The following is a 20,858-nucleotide window of genomic DNA, read 5'->3' on the forward strand; positions in this document are numbered from 1 at the left end:
TGTTTCATGTATGGTTTCAGAGGGCACAGGTTAGGACCAAAGAGTGGGAATTACAAAGAGGTGAATTTCAGGCCCCCAGGAGAGCTGGAAACAACCCAAGGGGTCACAGGAGAAGGGGCTGATGAGTGGGTAGCACAGGGGGTTTCTCACCCCTGGAAGGGCTGAGGGGGTGCCTGGATGATGGCCGTGTGGGTTGGGGAGTGGCGGGTACAGTGAGGATTCCTGTGGGGCCATCAGAGGAATGCTAAGAACTGAGAATCGAATACTCGGGGAAGACGTAAAGGAAACCCTGGGTCCTGAGTGATTGCATCAGGTTCTTTATGGAGCCGTCAGTGGGGAATCCCCTCGACTCTTCATTAAAGGAGTGATGGGCAGCAGCAAGGAGGTGCTGGTGGTGTGGGGGAGCCCTTCCCCACATACCGGTGAGAGCAAAAGACAACGACAAGGTCCACAAAGCATCAGCTCACACCACCCGTGAACAAACCAAACACGGGGGAGGGACTGCTACTTTCACATGTAACTCTCAAGCCTCAATTTAGCTACAAGAACTCCCGCAAGATCAAAGCTTCAGTTTTTCTTCTTTCTCAGGGGAAGACAGAGGAGGGGGAGGAAAAGAGGTGAGAGAGGAGAAGAACAGCAGGAAGGGCGATGGAAGGGAGGTGGGGAGGAAGGCGAGGGCTCTGCTACTTAGAGCCTGTAAGTTTGGAAGCACCAGTTTTCAACCTGCAGTGTATTGGTGCCATGTTGCTACAGGAGAGAGCAGGCAGGGTGGTGTCACGACAAGAGCCCTGGGCTGGAAGACAGGTGCTCGGAGCTCACATCCCAGCCCTGCCGCTCAGTAACTCTGGGGTCCTGGGGGAACCATGTCCCCTCCCCAGCTTGGTGTTTCTTTCTGCACATGCAGAGTCGGATTGGACTCCACAGCTCCTGGGAGTTGTGCATTTACCATCAGTGGGCATGTGAGCCATGGCCTGACCGGCCAAGGACCAGATGTGGGGATAATCCATGATTCTTGTTCTACTACCTCCTTTCCCAGGATTCTGGGAAGTTTGCAGCCCACTTAGTGGGGGCTGCCCATGTGTGGGGCAAAGGGATTCTAGGGTGGGTGGGTGGGGGGAGAAGGGAGAGGGTGAGGCACTTACAGCAGGAGGAGATGGGCACGCTGATGGCCAGGATCACCCAGGCGATGTCCATCTTGCTCAGGCAGATGGTGGCTCTGTGCTGGGGTTTGTCCCCTTCGGCCACATGGGAGATGTTCCCTGCTGTTCCAGGCTTCCAGGTCCCAGCAGGGACCAGACGGTTGAGGAAGTTTCCTGTGGCTGTGGACACCACTGTGGAGAGAGGACTGGGCACCCTGCCAGTCATGGTGGGAGTAGGGGTGGCCGCAGCTTCCTCCTTGGCTAGGGAAACAGTGCTTTCTGAAACCCCGGGGGGGCGGGCCGGGGCCTGCGGGGCTGAGGATGTTCCCTGAGGAAGCCCCTTGGAAGGGGCTGAGACACTGGCATCGAAGGCAGCCTGAATGGGCCCCATGGTGGCCGTGAAGACCCCAGAGCTGGCAGATGGAGGTCTGCTGGTAGCAGGGGTGACAGTAAGCCAGGAGTCACTGTGGCTGGGGCCATCCTGTGGGTCACCGTGGGGGTGCTGAGAAGGCACTGGGGCAGGATGTGGACTGGCGGGGGTGCCTGAGGCTGCTGTGGTGGCCGGCTCCCCTCCTTGGCTGGTGAAGGTGGGACCACCCCCCTGGTCTGCTCTGTTAAGGCCGGGCTTGTCCTCCGCAGACACCAGGGTCGTGTTGGGTCGTACCCACGAGGTCCTGCTGGGCGCTGAGGTTGCGGCCACTATCTGGGGCTGTGGAGACAAGGAGTAACCCCAGATCGGGTTCCTGGGGGTGACGGTGGAGGGGTCAGGCTCCACAGACCCTGTGAAGTTGCCTTTGTAAATCTGAAATATCTTCCCCAGGGGCCGCTTCTGCCCCAGATGCGTGGAGCTCTGATTTCGTCCCCGCTGGCCTTCCTTCCTTCTGGAGTGACCGCTGGGTGCAGGCAGGACAGGGTGTGATGAACTGCTGGCTCCCTTTCGGGAGGAGCCAGGGGGCCTGGGGGGCCTGCGTGGGGTAGCCTGGGAGGGGGCTGTGAGGGGACGGCTGGTAGCATCCCTTGGCTTTGTCAGCAGGATGGTGGGCACAGCCTGGCCCGGGGGGTGGCCCTCTGAATGGGAGGACGTGGTTGCCACGGCAGCAGGAAGTGGCCCTGTGGACAGGGGGCCTTCAGAATGGGGGGTGGTTGCCGTCGCCATGATGGTGGAGATGGCGTTTTTAGGAGGGTGACCACTTGGATGGGGCGTTGTCGTTGCCATGGAAGCTGCAGCCTGTGAGGAGGGTCCGTCGGGATGAGGGGTCAGTGCCACCGTGGAAGAGGGGGCAGCCACCACGGAGGAGTGTCTGGTAGAACTGAGGGGTGCTGTCACCATGGTGTCTGGGGTGGTGCCTGAGGGGAAGACTTGAAGAGATTCCCTGGGAGATGGTTCCTGGGCAGCAAATACCAGTGCTTCAGTCAGTGCCAAGGTCAGGAGGAAGCCTTGCGAGGGAGACAGAGAGCAGAGAGGTGAAATGCCCAGGAGCAGCTTGGCCCTGGGCCTTCCTTACCCACGAAACTGAAACGCCTGGGAACTCAAGGGAAACATCGGGAGTATCCCTGAGGTCCACACCCATCAGACACAGGACCATGGGGATGTGGGGAAGCTTCAGCAGGTGGGTGCCGCCCAGCACCTGTCCCAGAGAGAACCCAGCCACAGGGGAAGCAGAGCTGGCTAAACCAGCCAGGCCCATCCTTTCCCAAACAGCTCTGAAATGCCATGGCCCTCCGCCCAAGGGCAGCTGCTCACAACAGGCTGGGGGTAGGGGCATGGAAGAAGCCTTGTGGCCTCTGAGTGCCTGCTGGCCCTCTGCACCAGGGAGCAGTCAAGGCCAGTGCAGCCACAAGGACACCAGCAGCTCTGTGTGGGCTGCCTTGAGCCACTGAGTGGGGCTTGGGTGGGCAGAGCAGACCAGCTGCCACACCTCTTCTGACTCTTCCACTTATGAACTAGACAAAGGCACAAACGACAGACCTCTGTTCATTCAGGCCCACCCACCAAACGATTAAGGAGGGTCTAGCCCCTCCTTGACCCTGGAGACACAAGAATGAACATGGCAGTCTCTGGCCCTGGGTGAGCTCGTACAAATCCACAAACAATCCTAAAACAAGGCAGAGACGTCTCAGTGCCATTGGAGACTGATAGGCAGGAGGGGACAGGGGTTCAGAGGGTGACCAGATCTGGTGCCTATTAAGCACTTAGCACAGAGCCTGCAGGAGAAGTGCATTCCATGAATGCCAGCTGGTTGTATGGTTGTTGTCATGTTAACTGCTTGTCCTATGTGCTCATGAGGCTGAACTCTGTGGAAAACCACTGGTGGTGTCCAGCCTTTTAGAGGAGGAGGAGCCCTTCTGAGCATTAGAAGGAAATCATGGACTTTGCGTGATGGTGAGCGTGTATGCTTTTAGTTCACTGAGAAAAAATGCACAAGGACAAAAACGTATACATTTAAAAACTCTTCTAAATATGCATGGATTTTATTAATCACAACAGCATATGCCTATCTTTAAAAATAACACCTCATATCAATGTGAGACACAGGATCTATCCAGGTTATAGACGGGAAGACTGACCACCCCGTACAACACACAGGCTGGGAAGAGCTGCTCCGTATTGCCGAGGAGCGCCTGACAAACCTCTAAGGCCTGATTCTGTCCTGAGCACTCGCCCTGTTCATATGAGCCCCCTGCTTGGTCACTCGCATGCCCTTCCTTCAGCCCTGCTAGCCACCCAGACAATGGTAGAGATGGGCCTCTGCCTGGTAACTCTCTTGTCGCCTCCCTCCCCCACCAGATTCCAGCAGGATGAATGGTCAAAGCAGGGGCCCTGGCAGTGATTCCTGGGAGCCTGGGGTGGTCAGCAAAGCTGACAGGAGACATCTGGGGCCCTGGTGAGTTTCTGGAAGCAGAGAGGAGGAGGAAACCTCCTGACACTCCTTTAAACAAGGATCACCACTGAGGCCTCCTCCAACTAGGGGAGGACCAGTGTCCCCTCACCCTGCATGTCTAACTTAGTGGGTGGGGGAGGCTGAGGGACTGCAGACTGAGCAGAGACGGCAGCACCCACATTTCCAGGACCAACACTTTGCCCTAAGCGACCTAGTTTCTCTAAACTTTCTTTCATAGTCTAGCCCACACACCAACAGTGTTTTCTCCTTCTCCGGGTCAATCCTAAAATCTGTTTAATGCTGAGCACCGGCTCTGGCCCCGTCTTTCCCTCTCGATTTAACCCTCACAACCACTTGATGGGGCAGGAAGTTGAGGCTGAGGGAGATTAAGTAACGTGTTCAAAGCCCCTCAGTAGCAGAAGGGGTATATAACACCCAGGCGTTCCTGGTCGCCCACCAGCAGTGAGGCAGGAGAAGAGGACGGAACAACGTGCTTGTGCTCTGACCGGTTCAGGGTTATTCCAGCTCCTTCCTGGCATTTTAGCACCACAGGGACAATCTACTCCTAGAGCTGGTGGTCGTGACTACTGAGGTTTTAAGGGACATTCTCTTATAAGCCTCTGTTTGGCTCACAAACACCCTGGTTAACTGTAAGTGTTGAACACATCCCCCTCAAATCCGTATGTTGAAGCCCTGACCCTAGCACCTCAGAATGGGACTGTACGTTAGACAGGGCCTTTGAAGAGCTGATGAAGGCAAAATGAAGCCGTCGGAGTAGGTCCTAACCCAATCTGACTGGTATCCTTATAAGAAAAGGAGCTCAGGGCACAGAGGTGCCAGGAATGCCTGTACACAGGCAGGACACATGAAAGGTTGGCCACCTGCAACCCAAGAAGAGAGGCATCAGGGGACTCCAACCCTGCTGGCACCTGGATCTTGGGCTTCCAGTCTCCAGAACTGGAAGGAGAAAACTTTCTGTTTGTTGTTTAAGCCCCACAGCCTGTGGGACTTTGTATGGCAGACTGACCAGACTGATATACCTGTCATACCTTAGCGATTCCTGAAAAAGGAGAGGCGGACACTGGGGCTCGTGTGCAGGTGGTTTATTTTGGGAAGTGACCGTAGTGGACAGCGGTGGGGGAATGAGATGAGTGAAACAGGGAAAGTCAATCCCAGGGCAGTTTATCAGCGTGCAACTCAGATCCACTGGGGGTCTCTGAGGAGCTGAGCAGACGCATGTCAAACTGTGAGAGGAGCGCCTCTCACCAGCAGCTCTCCTTCCCACGGCCCAGCACTGCTCCACCCCACCTCCTGCCTCCTCCTCGAGGCCCAAGTGGCCGAGTCAGAGACACCCCGGGCGGGGGCTGTCAGCTCACACCTGTGCCTGGCTGGAGGCTGCTGGAGTTAAAATTAAGACCCCAGAGGATTTCTGGGGTGGAGCACAGATGTGTCCCATACAATCCAAGGCCCAAGACCAAGGACACTGCCGCCTTCTGGCAGTAGCGTCAGGGGGCAGCGCAAAGCTTTCAGAGAGGATCTGACGGACCCCAGGGACAGGCCGGGAGTGGGAGAGGAGCAGCTTGGCCTCCAGGAGATCTTCTGCAGCCTCTAGAGGCAGAGGGCTTAATGCATCCTGGTTTTTAAAATACTCAGGGAAAGAAATTCCCCTGACTTTCCCACCACGAGCATTTCAGGGGCTAAAATCCTCCCAGCTGGGAAGTATATGACAGGAGTGCTTCCTGCAAGACTAACAGTGGAAGTAAACATGTTTGCCCTTGCTGCGGCTCTTTTTAGTTGCCAGCATCCCCTGAAGTTATTCTTCTCTCTAGGAGGCCTGTTAGGGCAAATTACCTCCCAGCCCTTTCTTCTTTAGGCTTTAAAACTTTGGTATAATGAATGAATACTGCCATCCTGGGTGCAGAGGGCTTTCACCTGGAGGATGACATTTAGCTGTCACAGTGAGAAGGGCACTAGAGGTAACTTACTTAGTTCAATCCCCTCATTTCACAGAGGGGGCAACGGAAGGAGTGAACTGACTTGTCCAGGAACCCAGCTGGTTAGGGACACAGCCTGGATCATGGCCATTATTTCAGAGCAACTCTTCATTTGTATCATAAAAATTGCTACAACACTGCACTGTCCAAATGCCTCCTTCAACATCCACTGTTACCTTCACTATGGAAATCGTCTCTCCTCTCTGGCACAAAAGGTTAAGGACTGAATGCAAGGGCGCATACTGTCACAATAACTGTGCAAGGCCTTCAACACAGGGCTACCCTAACAGATGCAAATTTCCACTCCAGGCCCTTTGTGCTGGCCTGCTCACTCCCCTCCCCACAATCTGGGGCTACCGCCTCTTTGCATATCATTTGCATAGATTTGCATAATAGGCTCTGGAGGCTCTAATTCCAAATATATAGGAGAGACTATAACTAAAATCTAACTTGACGTGTTTTAAATGTGGAACATGTTTTTAATGCATGTCAGAATAAGGACAAGTGTAGGGGGTGGAAACTTGCAGATTGATGGGTGCCCTGATATCACAGGAAGGCCTCCCCCTACCTAGAATTCCAGTGCATACATGATCCCAGGATCCAAGGGAAGGAAAGGCCTTCCTCCTTCTGTTTATTTGGTTGGCTGCCCACAGTCCTTATTGGGCATGATATTTGCATCTGGCAAATGCGTGGAGGGATTTGGTGAAGAGAGAAATGGCTAATCTGTACTGAGTGCTTCCTGCATGCCACATGATGCTCCAAGGCTGAGCCTGTCCTGACACATTTAATCCTCATAACAACCTGATGAGGCAGGTACTATCATTAGTTCCCCACTGCAACTGAAGAAAAGCAGCACAGAGAGGCACAGGAAGCTGCCTCCTTCCACACAGCCAGGAACGGCGAGCTGCGATTTGAACCTGGCAGCCGGGCCCCGGAGTCCACACTCTCAACTGCGTTCACTCATCGCTCTGCTCTGCACATTCAAAAGCAATGGTCCACTATCTTTTGGGAATTGATTTTCTATTACTGCTCTTTTGACTTTTCTTTCCTCTTACCTGTTTTCTTCTAGCTCCATTTCAGGGCTCTATATTAACATTTTTGTTCTTTTAACAAGTTAGTCAATTAACTTTATTTTGCAAGTAACTAGGGGGAACTTGTAGTAGGACAATACAAAAGCTGGACATCCCTGCTTTAATTCTCTCCTTTTTTCCAATCCTGGCATTTCATGCACACCATTGTTTAACTAATTAAATTAATTGTATAATTTTTATCTTAAAATTGCTTACACACATGCACATTTATTACATGTATACATTTTCCCTTGCACATATAAATAGAATCCTATCTCATTTTCCTTGTGATTTAAAATATCTGCTAAGTAGAGCTTTCCTCCCAGTTAAATTAGGTTTCCACTGCCAGATATTCTTCCATTGCCTCTAAATCCTGTGACAGAACCACAGGAGTCTGAGAAGTCTTCTAAGCCATCCCCCATCACTAAGCAAGATGTCAGTATGGCCATCCCAGATGCTTGGTGTGGTGATTTAAAACTGGGTCTGCAAGTTCTCCAAAACTGCTCCCACCAAGAGGTGGAATCTGAACCTAGCTTGGCCTTTGTGACCTCCTTGATGAACAGAATGGGGAAGAAGTGACACCACGTGGTTTCTGAGGCCAGGGAAGAAAAGTCATTCAGCCTCTGCAGGTTTCTCTTGGGGGCCTTCAGGCCCATGTAAAAAGTCTAGCCACCTCGAGGCCAGCATGTGGACAGACCGTGTGAAGAGCAACTGAAAGGCCTGAGGAGCCCCAGCTGTTCCAGCCCCAGCCAGGCACTGGACAAGAGAGAGGCGGAGCCCAGGAGATGAGCCTGGTCCAGCCACTACTGGACCTCGACCACACAGACCCCAAGACAGAGCCACCTATCTGAGTCCAGTCAACCCGGACATTCATGAACAAAATAAACAATTGTTACTGCCTTACTCCACGTTTGGGTGGGGTTTGTTTTGCATCAATAAGTAATCGAATACTTGGGAATTTAGCTTCTGCATCCAGTGTTTCAATGACAAAAAGAAAGAGAACCCATGCACACCAAGTCTGACCATCAGGGAGTCTGTTTTCTATGTGGGCAATAACATACCATCTTGCCAGGAAACAGGCTCTTTTCATTTCAAGATTATTGTCTTTTAATTGGAAGGGGCGCTAGGGTTCTCTGGTATCTAATTCACTCTACAGTGAGAAGGCTGAGCCCCAACAAAGTGGAATCCTTGCCCTGGGCCACACACTGCCCGGCCAGCCCCACTATGATGCACCAACCCACAGGGTTCTTTTTATATCACTGTGGTCCCGGTATTCTGATGCTCCAGCCTCCGTACTTCAGTGATCCCTTTTGTTTTAAAGATCAAAAACCTCCTCATACCTAAGAGCATGGTTTCCCTCACTCAGAAATAAATATGCATCATTGACTTTAGGGTGAGCTGGGTGACTGCTCGGAAGAGGTACTCATGCCTGTGACCTTGGCCTTCTTTATGAAAGGGAGATTTTTTTCCACAAAGAAAAAAAGGAGTTTTGGGTACATAGCTTTGCTGCTACCCTCTTTCCAAGCAGCCACATTCCAAATGTTCCCTCCCATCAAGTCCTGCTGCGGACATGCCTCAGGTCACAGGGCTAAAGCACAGAGGGTTCTGCTTAGTTCTTAGAGATAGCTGAGGCCATCACCTGGTGTGTTCCAGAAATGTCTGGAGATCACTGGTTTCAGAGTTGGGCTGATGAGGTCCATGACTCCACTGGGAATTATTACTCAGAGTACAATCTCTAGAACACATGTGCGCAAGAAAACCACGCGAGATGGGCCTGAGTGCCCCAGACACACCTATGAACTCACCTCGTGTCGCAATTCTGGGAAGCTGACAGATCACAGCTTCCTAAAACATGTGCACGCATGTGTGAGTTCATGCACGTGTGTACTCGCACACACATGCACACAGAGACAAGCACTGTACAGGTCCTCTCCTGGGAGCAGGAACTTGGGAAGAATGACAAATGTGAGTCCTCCCATCATCTCCGTGCTAACATACAGTTAAGTCATTCATCTAAGGTCAGAACGGCCACCACGTAGCAGTACCAGGATTTAAACCCAGGTTTCTCTGACCCTGGCTGCTCCAGAACCTAGGTACTAAGAAAGTTCTGATCCCGGAAAATGTCCTACGTGAGCAGGAGAATGCTTTATGAAGACAGGCAATGATATAACAATAGTAACGGCTGTGATGACCACAATTAAAAAACAAAAATTTCCTCCAAAGCGGAAACACTTGGTAACCACACCACCTTTTATCCTCAGCTTTTGCTTCTCTGCCTTAGTCATTCAGTTCCCTTTGGGAAAAGCATTTTCCAACTAGAACTCCTCCTGGGCCTTGAAGCCATTGTTAGGAGCCCCTCCTTCTGTGCCTGTAACCACTAAGCCTACCCCTGTTCTAGACCCCATCTCTCTAAATGTCTAAATATCTGTTTCCCTGTCTGAACTCTAAGCTGCCAGAGGACAGACTGTGTCTGGATCAATGATATTTCCCCATATCTAGTCCAGCACCTTAGCCACAACAAATCTTTGCTGAAGAATAAGAAACCTTCCTAAATATCCAAAATAGAAGAACTCATACAACTCAATTAGCAACACCCCCCAAATAATCTGATTAAAAACTTGGTAGAGGTGCTGAATAGATATTTTCCCAAAGAAGACATCCAGACGGCCAACAGGTACATGAAAAGGTGCTCAATATCACTAATCATCAGAGACATGCAAATCAAAACCACAATGAGATATCACCTCACACCCATTAGAATGACTACTATCAAAAAGATAAGAGATAACAAGTGTTAGTGACGATGTGGAGAAAAGGAAACCCTTGTGCACTGTTGGCGGAAATGTAAGTTGGTGCAGCCAATATGGAAAACAGGATGGAGGTTTCTCAAAAAATTAAAAATAGAACTAATATATTATTTAGCAATTCCACTTCTGAGCACATTTCTGAAGGAAACAAAAATCACTATCTTGAAGAGATATTTGCATCCCCATGTTCACTGCAGCATTATTTACAATAGCCAAGCCATGGAAACAAGCTAAGTTTCTACTGATGGATGAATGGATAAAGAAAATGTGGTATTACACACACACACACACACACACACAGAAAAATATTACTCAGCCACAAAAAAGAAGGAAATGCTCCCATTTTCAACAACATGGATGGACCTTGAGGGCATTAATTCTAACTGAAATAAGTCAGACAGAGAAAGGCAAATACCATATGATCCCACTTATATGTGGACTCTAAAATAAAAATCAAACTCACAGAAACAGAGAACACATTGGTGGTTACCAGAGGTGGGGAATAGATGGTGGGGGAAATGGGGGTCAAAAGGTGGTCAAAATGTACAAACTTCCGGTTACAATAAATAAGCTCTGGGCATAATGCACAGCATGGTGCCTACAGTTCACAATACTTACTGTATATCTGAAAGTTGCTAAGAGAGCAGATCTTAAAAGTTTTAATCACACAAAAAATTTATACCTATGTGAGGTGACTGATGTTAACTAAACTTGTTGTAGTGATCATTTCACAATATACATACATATCAAATCATTATGATGTAATACAATGTTATATGTCAATTATATCTAAATAACACTGGAAAAAAAACCTCTTCTAAATCAATCACTAGCCAGCTTGTATTTCCAAAAATAACCACTGTAACACACCCCAACCAGCTTACTCTTTTTCTAAATGTGGCTTCAACACTCCTACTGAAAGGTGAAGTCTGTGTTCCACCCGCTGGAATCTGGGTGGGTTTGTGACTATGGCTGAAGTGATGCTACGTGACTTCTGAGGCCAGGTCATAAAAGATGGTACAACTTCTTCCTAGTCCTTGCTCTTGGGTGTTACTCTCAGAAGTCAGCCACCATGCTGTGAGGAAGTCTGAGTTGTCCACCGAGGGGCCCCTGTGGAAAGGAGCTGAGGCCCCAGGCCTTCAGTCCCAGCTGAACTTCCAGACGAAGCCAGCAGCGACCTGCTAGCCAGGGGAGTGAGCCTTCTTCAGCCCCACTCGAGCTACCCCAGCCGAGCCTGGGTGGAGCAGAGACAAGGGATCCCTGCCCGAACTAAAGATTTACGAGCAAAATGATGACTGTTGTTTTACGTTTTGAGGTGGTTTGTTAGGCAGTAATAGTAACTTGAATATCATCTTTGTCGAAGTGAAATTAAAGTTCTTTCCGTGACCATTCTGGATTTAAACATCAGGGTTTTTAAGTGCTGGAGCTCAACAGGCTGATCTTGACCTGGGTTCCCTTACTGTCCTCTCCTGCCCAGACTCAAGGAAAGGGAAACATCTCACTTCTAGGCTCTTTCTACAGCATTATGATTTCTCTAATCTACAGCTACAAGTTCCCCTAAAGAAAGGAATGAATAAATGCATACTAGCAGTGGCATGAAGCTCCTGGCACGCATGTACTTTGTGGGCTGGGGGCACAGATGGAATAAAGGTGGAGACTAGTATAAGGTGACCACATATTGAAGACATGAGCTCAATATGCTATGTATGTGGTATATGGTGCCTACATATTGAAGACATGACCATTTCCTTCAAGGGGCTGCCATTCTAGAAGGGAAGAAAATCAGCTGTGACAGGGGAACAAACCTACACACCAAAGATGTTCTCTCAAAGACTTTCTCCAAACAACAATGAAAATCAGAATTAGATGGATGAAAAGGTCAGTTCAGCTTCTAATAAAATAACAGGATCATTTATATTCAGGTAACATCTCGCTGACATCATGCGAAAGAACACAAATGCACTAGTCCAGACTGCTTTGTACGCTCCCAAACTAAATGGAAAAGACTCATAAAAATGTTCCCTGCTTTACAGGAGAGAACCTGACAGACATTACCTCAGCCAGGTGATCAAGTCATGGTGATAGTAAGCACCCTGGATATAAAGATAGCACATTACCTCTGTAGCTTTCCTTCCCCAAACCTATATCCCCAGTCTAACCATAAGAAAAACATCTGAAAAATCCCAATTGAGGGACATTCCACAAAATAGCTGACCAGTACTCCTCATCAAGGTCATCAAAAATAAGGAAAGTCTGAGAAACTCACAGCCAAAAGTACCTAAGGAGACATGACAACTAAACATAATGTGGAACCCTGGCTGAGGTCCTGGAACAGAAAAAGGACATTGGGGAAAAATGAAGGAAATGTGAATAAAGTATGGACTTCAGTTAATAATAATGTATCAATACTAGCTCATTAATTGTGACAGTGGACACTAGTAATGTAAGATGCTGATTACAGAGGGAACAGAGGCTATATAGGAGCTCTCTGCTTTACCTTTGCAATTTTCCTGTAAGTTCAAAACTACTGTGAGATTAAAAAAAAGTTTCACGGAGGTCAGATAGCAGGGACAGTGTGAGGGTGGGTCCTGGAAGGAGGTTTGTGGGCAACTTTCCCAGCACCCTGGTGTGAGATCACGTGCCCACAGACACATTTTGGAGTCCACTTACAGAGAGGGGGATGACTATTGCTGCATCTGTTTATGTTCCCTCTGGCTCTCACCATTTAAAGTGTTCTCATTCAGAGCGTGGAGTTTGGAGGTGAAATCGTCAGGGAGACTGACAGCTTGAACACATAGTTTTTTAACCCGTTCAAATTCCAACTGAGGATTCAGTTTATGTTACATGCCACACATGTAATATAAACACTCTTGACCAAGGAAGCAGGCTGTACGAAAATCAAAGCTTATGTATCATTACCACCGGGCTACACTGCCCCACCGTCTAAACATGAAAGGTATGAGGTGTTGGATACAGACGGATACCCAACCTATCAAAGTTCTGCCCATACCCCTTTCCTGCTGGGTGACCATGTATCCGTCTCCAAAAACCCAACCTGACTGTCACCTTGTCTTGACGAGATCATAGTTCCTCAATTCGTCCAGTTAGAAGTGGTGGCTCCCTGACCAGTGCTCCCAGGGCACTCTGCTCCCGTTCATACGTGGCCCTTCTCCCCACACAGCCCTTCAGCCAAGGACGTGGTGGGAGGGCAGGGATGAACCTGGGGTCAGTGGGATTTAGGTCCATTCTGGCTCTGGAACTTCCTAGTGTTGGGACCTCAGGCAGATTAGTTCAGCTTTGTTCTCCCGACTGTACGTAAGGAAGATAATGCCTAACTTCAGGGTGCTTTCAGGGGTGGGAACAGGACACGAAGAGGCACAGAGGCCCCACACATGGGCTGGATGCAACAGGTGGAAACTGTTGCTTTAGCTTCTGCTACATTTAGGTCAGTCCCCTGGGGCCGTGAGCTTCTTCAGCATCTGGAGCCCCAGAACATAGTGCACTGTCTGACTCATACTAGAAGCACAATAATGTTTTCTGAGAAAGATGTGAGGATGAAAGAAAACTTAGAGAATTCCATGCATTTGAGGTATTTGCAGCTGAATCCTTGCCACAAAATTATAGATGTTTATTTCGAAGACAATATCAACAAAAGAATACAGTAAGCAACGTGAGTCCTGTGTGTGTGTGTGTGTGTGTGTGTGTGTGTGTGTGTGTGTGTGTGTGCATCTTTTCATTTTGCTTGTTTTAATGATTAACATTAATAGGTCCAAATGAACACAAATCCCATAAGACAGGGAGGCAGGAGAAGGTTGAGGTGGATGAAACCAGCTTCCTGCAGATCCCTGCCACGACCCCTCTCACAAACACACCCGCCACTGCCAGTTCCATTCCTCATTACCTAAGCAAATCGGCCTTCACCGTCCTTCCAAAGTTCTAACGGGTTGTGTGAGAGCATTTGTCAGGATTTGGGTTTTACAGACAAGGTCCCAGATTTGGCTTGCTAACTCAAGGCGTGTGCTCTCGGGAGGTTTGGATGAAACCAGAAAGGAAGCAGGACAAACAGGAGGACTTGTATTGGGCGGCTGCTGGCAGGGCAGCCCATGGAGGGCCCGGTGTGCCCTAGACAGCCATGGTGTCTCCGAACCTGTGGCTCCTACAAACCCAATAAAACGACTCCCCCAGAGCCTTTAGCCCCACAGCCTGGGGTCTGGTCCAGTGGGCGCCTCAGCAAATATAATAGGATCTCTCGGACCCTGAGCAAGCCCTGGGGAGTCCCAGGACCTGCCTAAAGAGGCTGAGGTACCTGCCTGAGCACATGGGCATCTTCCTATCCTCAGCTCAGAATTCTCCAAAGCCAGGAGGAGAAGAAAGAGTCCAGGCCTGATCACGCCTGAGAGTCACTTACCTAAAAAGGGCACTGGGGCTTTCGACCTGACATTCTCTTGGGCTTGCTAACAGTCTGAAGTATCATCTCTCAGCACGTGCCCCTCCTCACAAAAGAGTTTGTGAGGAAAGAAGAGGACAGGAGGAGAGAGGAGGCTGGCAGGGAGGTAGCAGGGACGGTGGCAAGGTGCCTGGGGGGAGGGGCAGGCAGGCTGGGGCGACTGGGGAGGGGCTGACGTCAAGAAGAGTGCCTGCTGTCTCCGGCACTGGCTCTGCTGCTCCTGAGCCCATGGCTGCTTGGTATTCTGGCCCCGGTCCTGTTGGGCAGGCTGCAGGCTGGCTGGCACTGCTCTCCTCGGTTGCCAAAGGTTCACCACCTTTTCCAGTTTGCCTGGAACAAAACGGCTCAGGCAACACAGTTGTGCATCCTTGTGAAACTGTCTAATTTCCCATTTCAAGGCAGGATGCCCATACTACAATGTATAATTTAGGTTTGGGGCACGAGTTAGATTTCACAATTGAATTCTGAAAGTCAGCCCTCCAGGCTGTGCATGCTTGGGGATGAAAGCTTTCCTCCTACCTCGTCCCTCCTTCTCCCCAATACCAATACTGATACTGTCACTAATCCTAAATCTCCATTTATTGAGCACATACTATGTGCCAGGCACTCTACTAATAAATTTTTATATGTCATCTTACTCAAACTTCACAAAACCCTATGAGATAAAAAAGAACAAATCTCAACCCATGTCCTATATAATTATAAGGGTACTTGCTACTCGCCCTCCACATCTTTATTATTCTCTTTTGGACTATAAATTTGTGAATTTAGGTAACTGAATAGTTCAGTGTGGACTTGGAGGTAGTTTTTTGGAGGAAAAAATAATAAAATCATCTTGTCCACATCAAGCCAATGAGATGAGAACACAGACCAAGTAGAGAACGGAAGGTGGGCTGTAATCCAGGGCTATGTTGGATGGAGCAGATTTTATGGGCAGCAGCTTGCAGGGAAAGCAGGGAACCCACAAAAGCTGGAGGAACCCAGGAAGGCTTCCTGGAGGAAAACCCCAAGCCTCTTACTATCATTCCACCATTCATCCATTTCTTCATTCACATGCTCAGCAAACATCTACTGAGGGCTGAGTGTGGCTTTGTGTTTCTTGGGTAAACTGGCATCCTGGTCTCAGCCATGGAGATGGCTGTCATTACCCATTCCCCACCATGGGTAATAAAATGCATCTTGGCAGAGAAAATTCTGGCAAATTCTGAAAAGGTAAGTTTATCTACAGGTGGGAACCACTTTATAGGGTGCTAATGTTCAGAATAAGAACATATATTTATTAAGCATATTATATTTGTGAGTATTTCACGCCTGCAAACTAATTTAATACTCATTAAATTTTGCGAGGTGGGTCTCATTCTCTAAAACTGAGGTTCAGAGAGGTTCAAGGATTTATTCAAGGTCACACATTCAAGGGGGACCCATGACACACACATAATATTTCTGTTTTTCTATACCTTCCTTCTCTTTTTCTATTTTCAGTGGACACTGCCAGCTGCAAAAGCCCTTTAGTGGTACCACTTGCTTACTTTTGCTCCCAGCGAGCTCACCACCTGATCAAAGGACTCCTAGCTTCAGCAGGCCTTGGAGAGGACAAGTGGGTGATTATGTTGCATTGGACTCTCAAAAGCTGTTCCACTCTGGTCCAGCTCCACTCCAGGCACACAGTTCAAACCCTGCCTCTGATCTGAACCCGAGAAAATAAGGTCAGGAACGAAACTGAGGTACATCTCTCAAAGGCTCCGATCCCCAGGTCAATACTGTGGGTGGCGTGGGGACCGCCATCAAAGCCCCACTTGGGATGTTGTCTTTTGTAGACACCCTGCTTAGTAGGAGAAAGGAAACTGCCCCTACCTCCTAGGCAGGGGGAGAAGGGGAGATAGTTTCTTGCCACTGAAATTTCCTTAGCTGTTCTCTCCCTCACTGCAGCCACTGCAGCCAACAAGCCAGGTACCCAAGGCACACAGGGAAATGCGGCCCCCAAACGTAGTCCAGATTTTAGAATCTAGAACAGACAGTGTTTGAATACTACAGATCTAGAAACAGGACACTTGGTAATCAAGGGTGTTTAAGTTCTATTCTTTACCTCTCTCCTCTTTCCTGGAGAGGTATGGAGAGAACACAGACACTGGAACCAAACAGAACTATGTGTAAACTCACTAATTGTATGGCCTTGCATCAGTTTCCCACACAAGCTGGCTATGTTGGGATTCTGTCCCATGATTTCCATTCACCATGGTGCTCTCTTGTTGGTTCTTTAGATTTTGCACTGAGTTAGTATAGTGAACACTGTGGTCCACCACCCAGATTCCTCCTCTGCCCCCCAACAAGGAGGTCTTCATTCCATCGCTGCTAGGAGTGTTAGCAGCTGAGGATACACAGCCGAGTTTCTCTTTAGGAATTGCTCTCAGGTCAAGGTGACACCTCCTTCCTGGGAAACCTGTATCCAGTGACTTGTTCATGTGGGGTTAAAAGGACTGGTCCCCTTGCCTCAATTTGGGAGGACCACCCCAGCTTGGGAGTTCTCCTTGGGGTTGGCTGAGGCCTTTGGTGTGACTACATCACAGCCCCACTTCTTTCCATGCCCTTACTCTCCTAAAGGTGTTTTTTTTCCCCCATTAATTAATTAATTTATTTATTTTTGGCTCCACTGGGTCTTTGTTGCTTCACGTGGGTTTCCCACTGTGGTGGCTTCCCCCGCCATGGAGCATGGGTTCCAGTCGCGCAGGCCTCAGTAGTTGTGGCTCATGGCCTCCAGAGCACAGGCTCAGTAGTTGTGGCACATGGGCCCAGTTGCTCCGCGGCATGTGGGATTCTCCCAGACCAGGAATCGAACCCATGTCCCCTGCATTGGCAAGCAGACTCCTAACCACTGTGCCACCAGGGAAGCCCTCCAAAAGATGTTGTATGCAAATCTGCAGCTCATAGTCTGTTTCCTGGGATTTAGGTCTGCAGCAAACAGTATCCAATCAATGATGATGACGATTCTTCCTTTCTATCATCCCTTTCCTGTGCCTTACTCCACCATACTCTTTCCATTTCACGTGACACCCCTTTAGATTCACCGATTCTGGGTAGTCTCTCTCAGTGTACCCCTTCCTGGTTTCAGTCACCCTAATCGTGAATGCCATTATAAATGACAGTATGTAAGACCTTTATTCCTGTCATTGTGTATTTTCTCACACCTTTCTATTAGCCTGGGAGTAACCTGAGAATAGACAACTTCAAATTTAATTTTAAAATATTCCCTCTCACTCACTTGCATACAGTGGTGGTTAGAGGCTACTTGATCCTACTGGCTGGATGTTTGACAAAACCTTCCTCTCTGTCTCATTTAATTCATTCAGCACACATTTACTGGGTGTCCTATCAGAGCTAAGCATGATCTGTGTTATGGGGACGCACAAAGATAATGTTTCCTCCCTACATTGTGGGTGAGCAGGAGGGCCCTGTGGAAATGTAACTGACCCTGAAGCCAGACTACCAAGCTTCAGCCCCGCTGTCCCCATTTTCTAGCTCAGTGGCCGTGGGCAAGTGACTTAAGCTCTCTGCGCCTTAGCTTCCTTACCTGTAAAATGAGATTAATAACACTGTCTACCTCTTAGGATGATTGCGAGGATTAAACGAGTTAATATATAAGGGTTTATAGCCTTGTCTAGTACACAGTAAGCACGCTCTAAGTCTACACCGCCCAATATGGTAGCCACTGGCTACATGTGGCTACTGAGCACCCCACGTGTGGTTAGTTCAAGTTGAAACATGCTATAAGTGTAAAATACATACGTAATTTTGAAAACTGAGTACAAAAAATGTAGACTATCCCATTAATATTTATTTTGGTATTGATTACATGCTGAAATGATAATATTTTGGATATATTTGGTTAAATAAAATACACTGTTAAAATTAATTTCATCATTTTTATTAATGTAGCTAGTATAAAATTGAAAATTGTATATGTAGGTCACATTTCTACTGGACAATAGTGATCTAAGTCTTTCCTGTAAAAATAACAATGAAAGCAGAATATAACAGGTACCATGATAGAGGTATAGATGCCGCCAGAAGAGCTACTCTAAGTATGGACCACCAGCAGCATCAGCATCACCTGGGAACTTGCTAGAAATAGAGACTCTTGGGTCTCCATTCCAGACCTACTGAATCAGAAACTCAGGGAACAGGCTAGGCAACCTGTTTTTTTTTTTTTTTTTCTTTTAACTAAAACCTCCAGGTGATTCCAATATCACCAACGTTTTTGAAAGGTACTGCCCGAGGGAGTGCAGAGGAATCAGTGGAGGAGACCATGTCGTCCACAGGATAGTAAGGGAGAAAAGATAGGTGCAGATGCCACCCAGAAAATGGTCCAGGAAGTTAGTAAATTTGAAATAAAAATGTCAGGTGAGCTACAGCAATGCTTCATTCCGCTCTGCTTGGCTCCTTCAGATGCTGCTTTTTCTGGAAACAATTCCCTCTGGCCTGGCTGGGTTCCTCGTCCTCTGTACCTTTTTTTTTTTTTAAATTAATTTCATTGGAGTATAATTGTTTTACAATGTTGTGTTAGTTACTGCTGTACAGCAAAATGAATCAATTATACATATACATATATCCCCTCTTTTTTTTTTTAACATCTTTATTGGAGTATAATTGCTTTACAATGGTGTGTTAGTTTCTGCTTTATAACAAAGTGGATCAGCTATACATATACATATATCCCCATATCCCTTCCCTCTTGCGTCTCCCTCCCTCCCACCCTCCCTATCCCACCCCTCTAGGTGGTCACAAAGCACCGAGCTGATCTCTCTGTGCTATGCAGCTTTTTAACATAAAGTGAGCCAAGAGCAAATGGAATCTGAGCTGTCTGCCAGCAGTGAAATTAATTTGCATTTGTAAAGCACAACCTCAAACGGTGGTTGTTCTTCCCTGGGTTATGGATGTGGAGCCAACTGCGTAGCCCAGGTTCAGAAACAGACTGCAAGAGAGAAGCAGCAGCTCCAGAGTCAGCCCGTAACAAGTGGGTCAGCTTCTAAATACAGCCACTTCCCGAGAGCACCATAAGCCAGTGGAGGATTAGGGGTGGGTGCAGAGATCCTTTTCCATTAGGAAAATATTCTACGCTGACTTCATTATTTTACACTTTGGATTTGTGGTCTTTATTTTCTCCCGGGCTCCTACCAAATGAATGCCTTTTAATTGATGAAGTCCAAATTCTGCTATTAGTCTTCAGTGGGGTTGTACAGAGGGTTGCCAGTCCAGAGATGTCCATGATTGTGGTGTGGGTAGGACCCACTGTTAATTAAAGGACTTGCCAAGCTCATGCCACATTTCTTTCCCTAGGAGAGTGGGATGGGAGAGCTGGGAAGAAGGGGCTCCATGGGGCAGCGTCACTGTGCAGGAGGCTGCAGGTGTATAACAAACACATCTTTATATGGAAGCCTGTCTTTGCTCTCTGCCCCCCAGGTTTCATTTTATTTACAGCTTGTGTACTCACAGCCATCTCACAATGACGATACCACCTTCACTCACTGTGAATTACGATGCAGAAGTTTTGGGCCAGCAGCTGGGTTTCCATTAAACAATTTCCTGGAAATAGCTTTGGTTCTGGGGCTCTCAACCACCATGGGAAGGGCAAGCACCAGAACACCAACAGTGACAGGTACATCAGGTTTACTGGCAGTAACCTATAATATTAACAGTAAAAGTGATAGCAGTAACAGTGCTGGTGGTGGTAGTAATGCTCAGATAGGTATTGTTTATTTGGTCTTACGATGTTCCAGCTACTAGGTTATGTATTTTACTACTGTGCTAGATTATATCTTCCAAACATGACTACACCAAAATATCTCACCCCACAGGTTCTTCCTACAATGTCATATTGACATTCATTTAGAGATAGCATCTATGTTCCCTCTCCCTGCATCTGGGCAGACCCGTGACACTATGAGTTCTAAGTTCCACTATGAGTTCCAAAGGTGACCTGTAATAAGTTTGGTCTGGTTTCCAGACCAGAACCCACAGCTGGCAAACAAAGAACTGGGGCAGGCAGAGTGTGTTCTATTGTCTCCATTTCTCCAGGGTTCCTGCACTATAGGATGGAGACTTATCCTGTTTACAACCACCCTGGAGGGCTAACTTGACTCTATCTTCTCATTATCAAATACTCTTTCCTCTTTCACTGCCCTCTTTGGACTGATTCAGGGAGACATTTGTTTCTTTCTGTTTAAAATTAACTTTATTAAAGTATGATTTATATGCAATAAAACCCACACATTTTAAGTGTACAGATGGATGAGTTTTGACAAGTGTACACCCTTGTTTAGCCACTACCATAATCCAGATATAGAACATTCCCATCTCTCTAGAAAGTTCCCTCCTGTCCCTTTGCAGTCAGATCTCCCCTACACCCACTCCAGGCAACCAACGATCTGATTTCCATCACTATAGGTTTGTTTCATCTGTTCTAGATTTTCACATATGTGAATTTAGATAGAATCTTTTGTGTCTGGCTTTCACTTGGTGTAA

The 20,858-nt window shown here is 48.0% G+C and overlaps 1 protein-coding gene across 1 annotated transcript in view; it reads right to left on the reverse strand.

Moving 5' to 3' along the window:
• TMEM108 (transmembrane protein 108) overlaps window positions 1-20,858 on the reverse strand; it is a 370,861-nt gene that overhangs the window by 12,788 nt on the left and 337,215 nt on the right. Inside the window, exon 4 of the mRNA XM_082655535.1 lies at window positions 1,143-2,576. Within this exon, the coding sequence (XP_082511661.1) occupies window positions 1,143-2,576 (1,434 nt within the window). The remainder of the gene's footprint in view (window positions 1-1,142; window positions 2,577-20,858) is intronic.

The sequence above is a fragment of the Grampus griseus genome (genome assembly GCF_964374135.1).
Source record: "Grampus griseus genome assembly, chromosome: 5".
NCBI classification, from domain to species: Eukaryota; Metazoa; Chordata; class Mammalia; order Artiodactyla; family Delphinidae; genus Grampus; species Grampus griseus.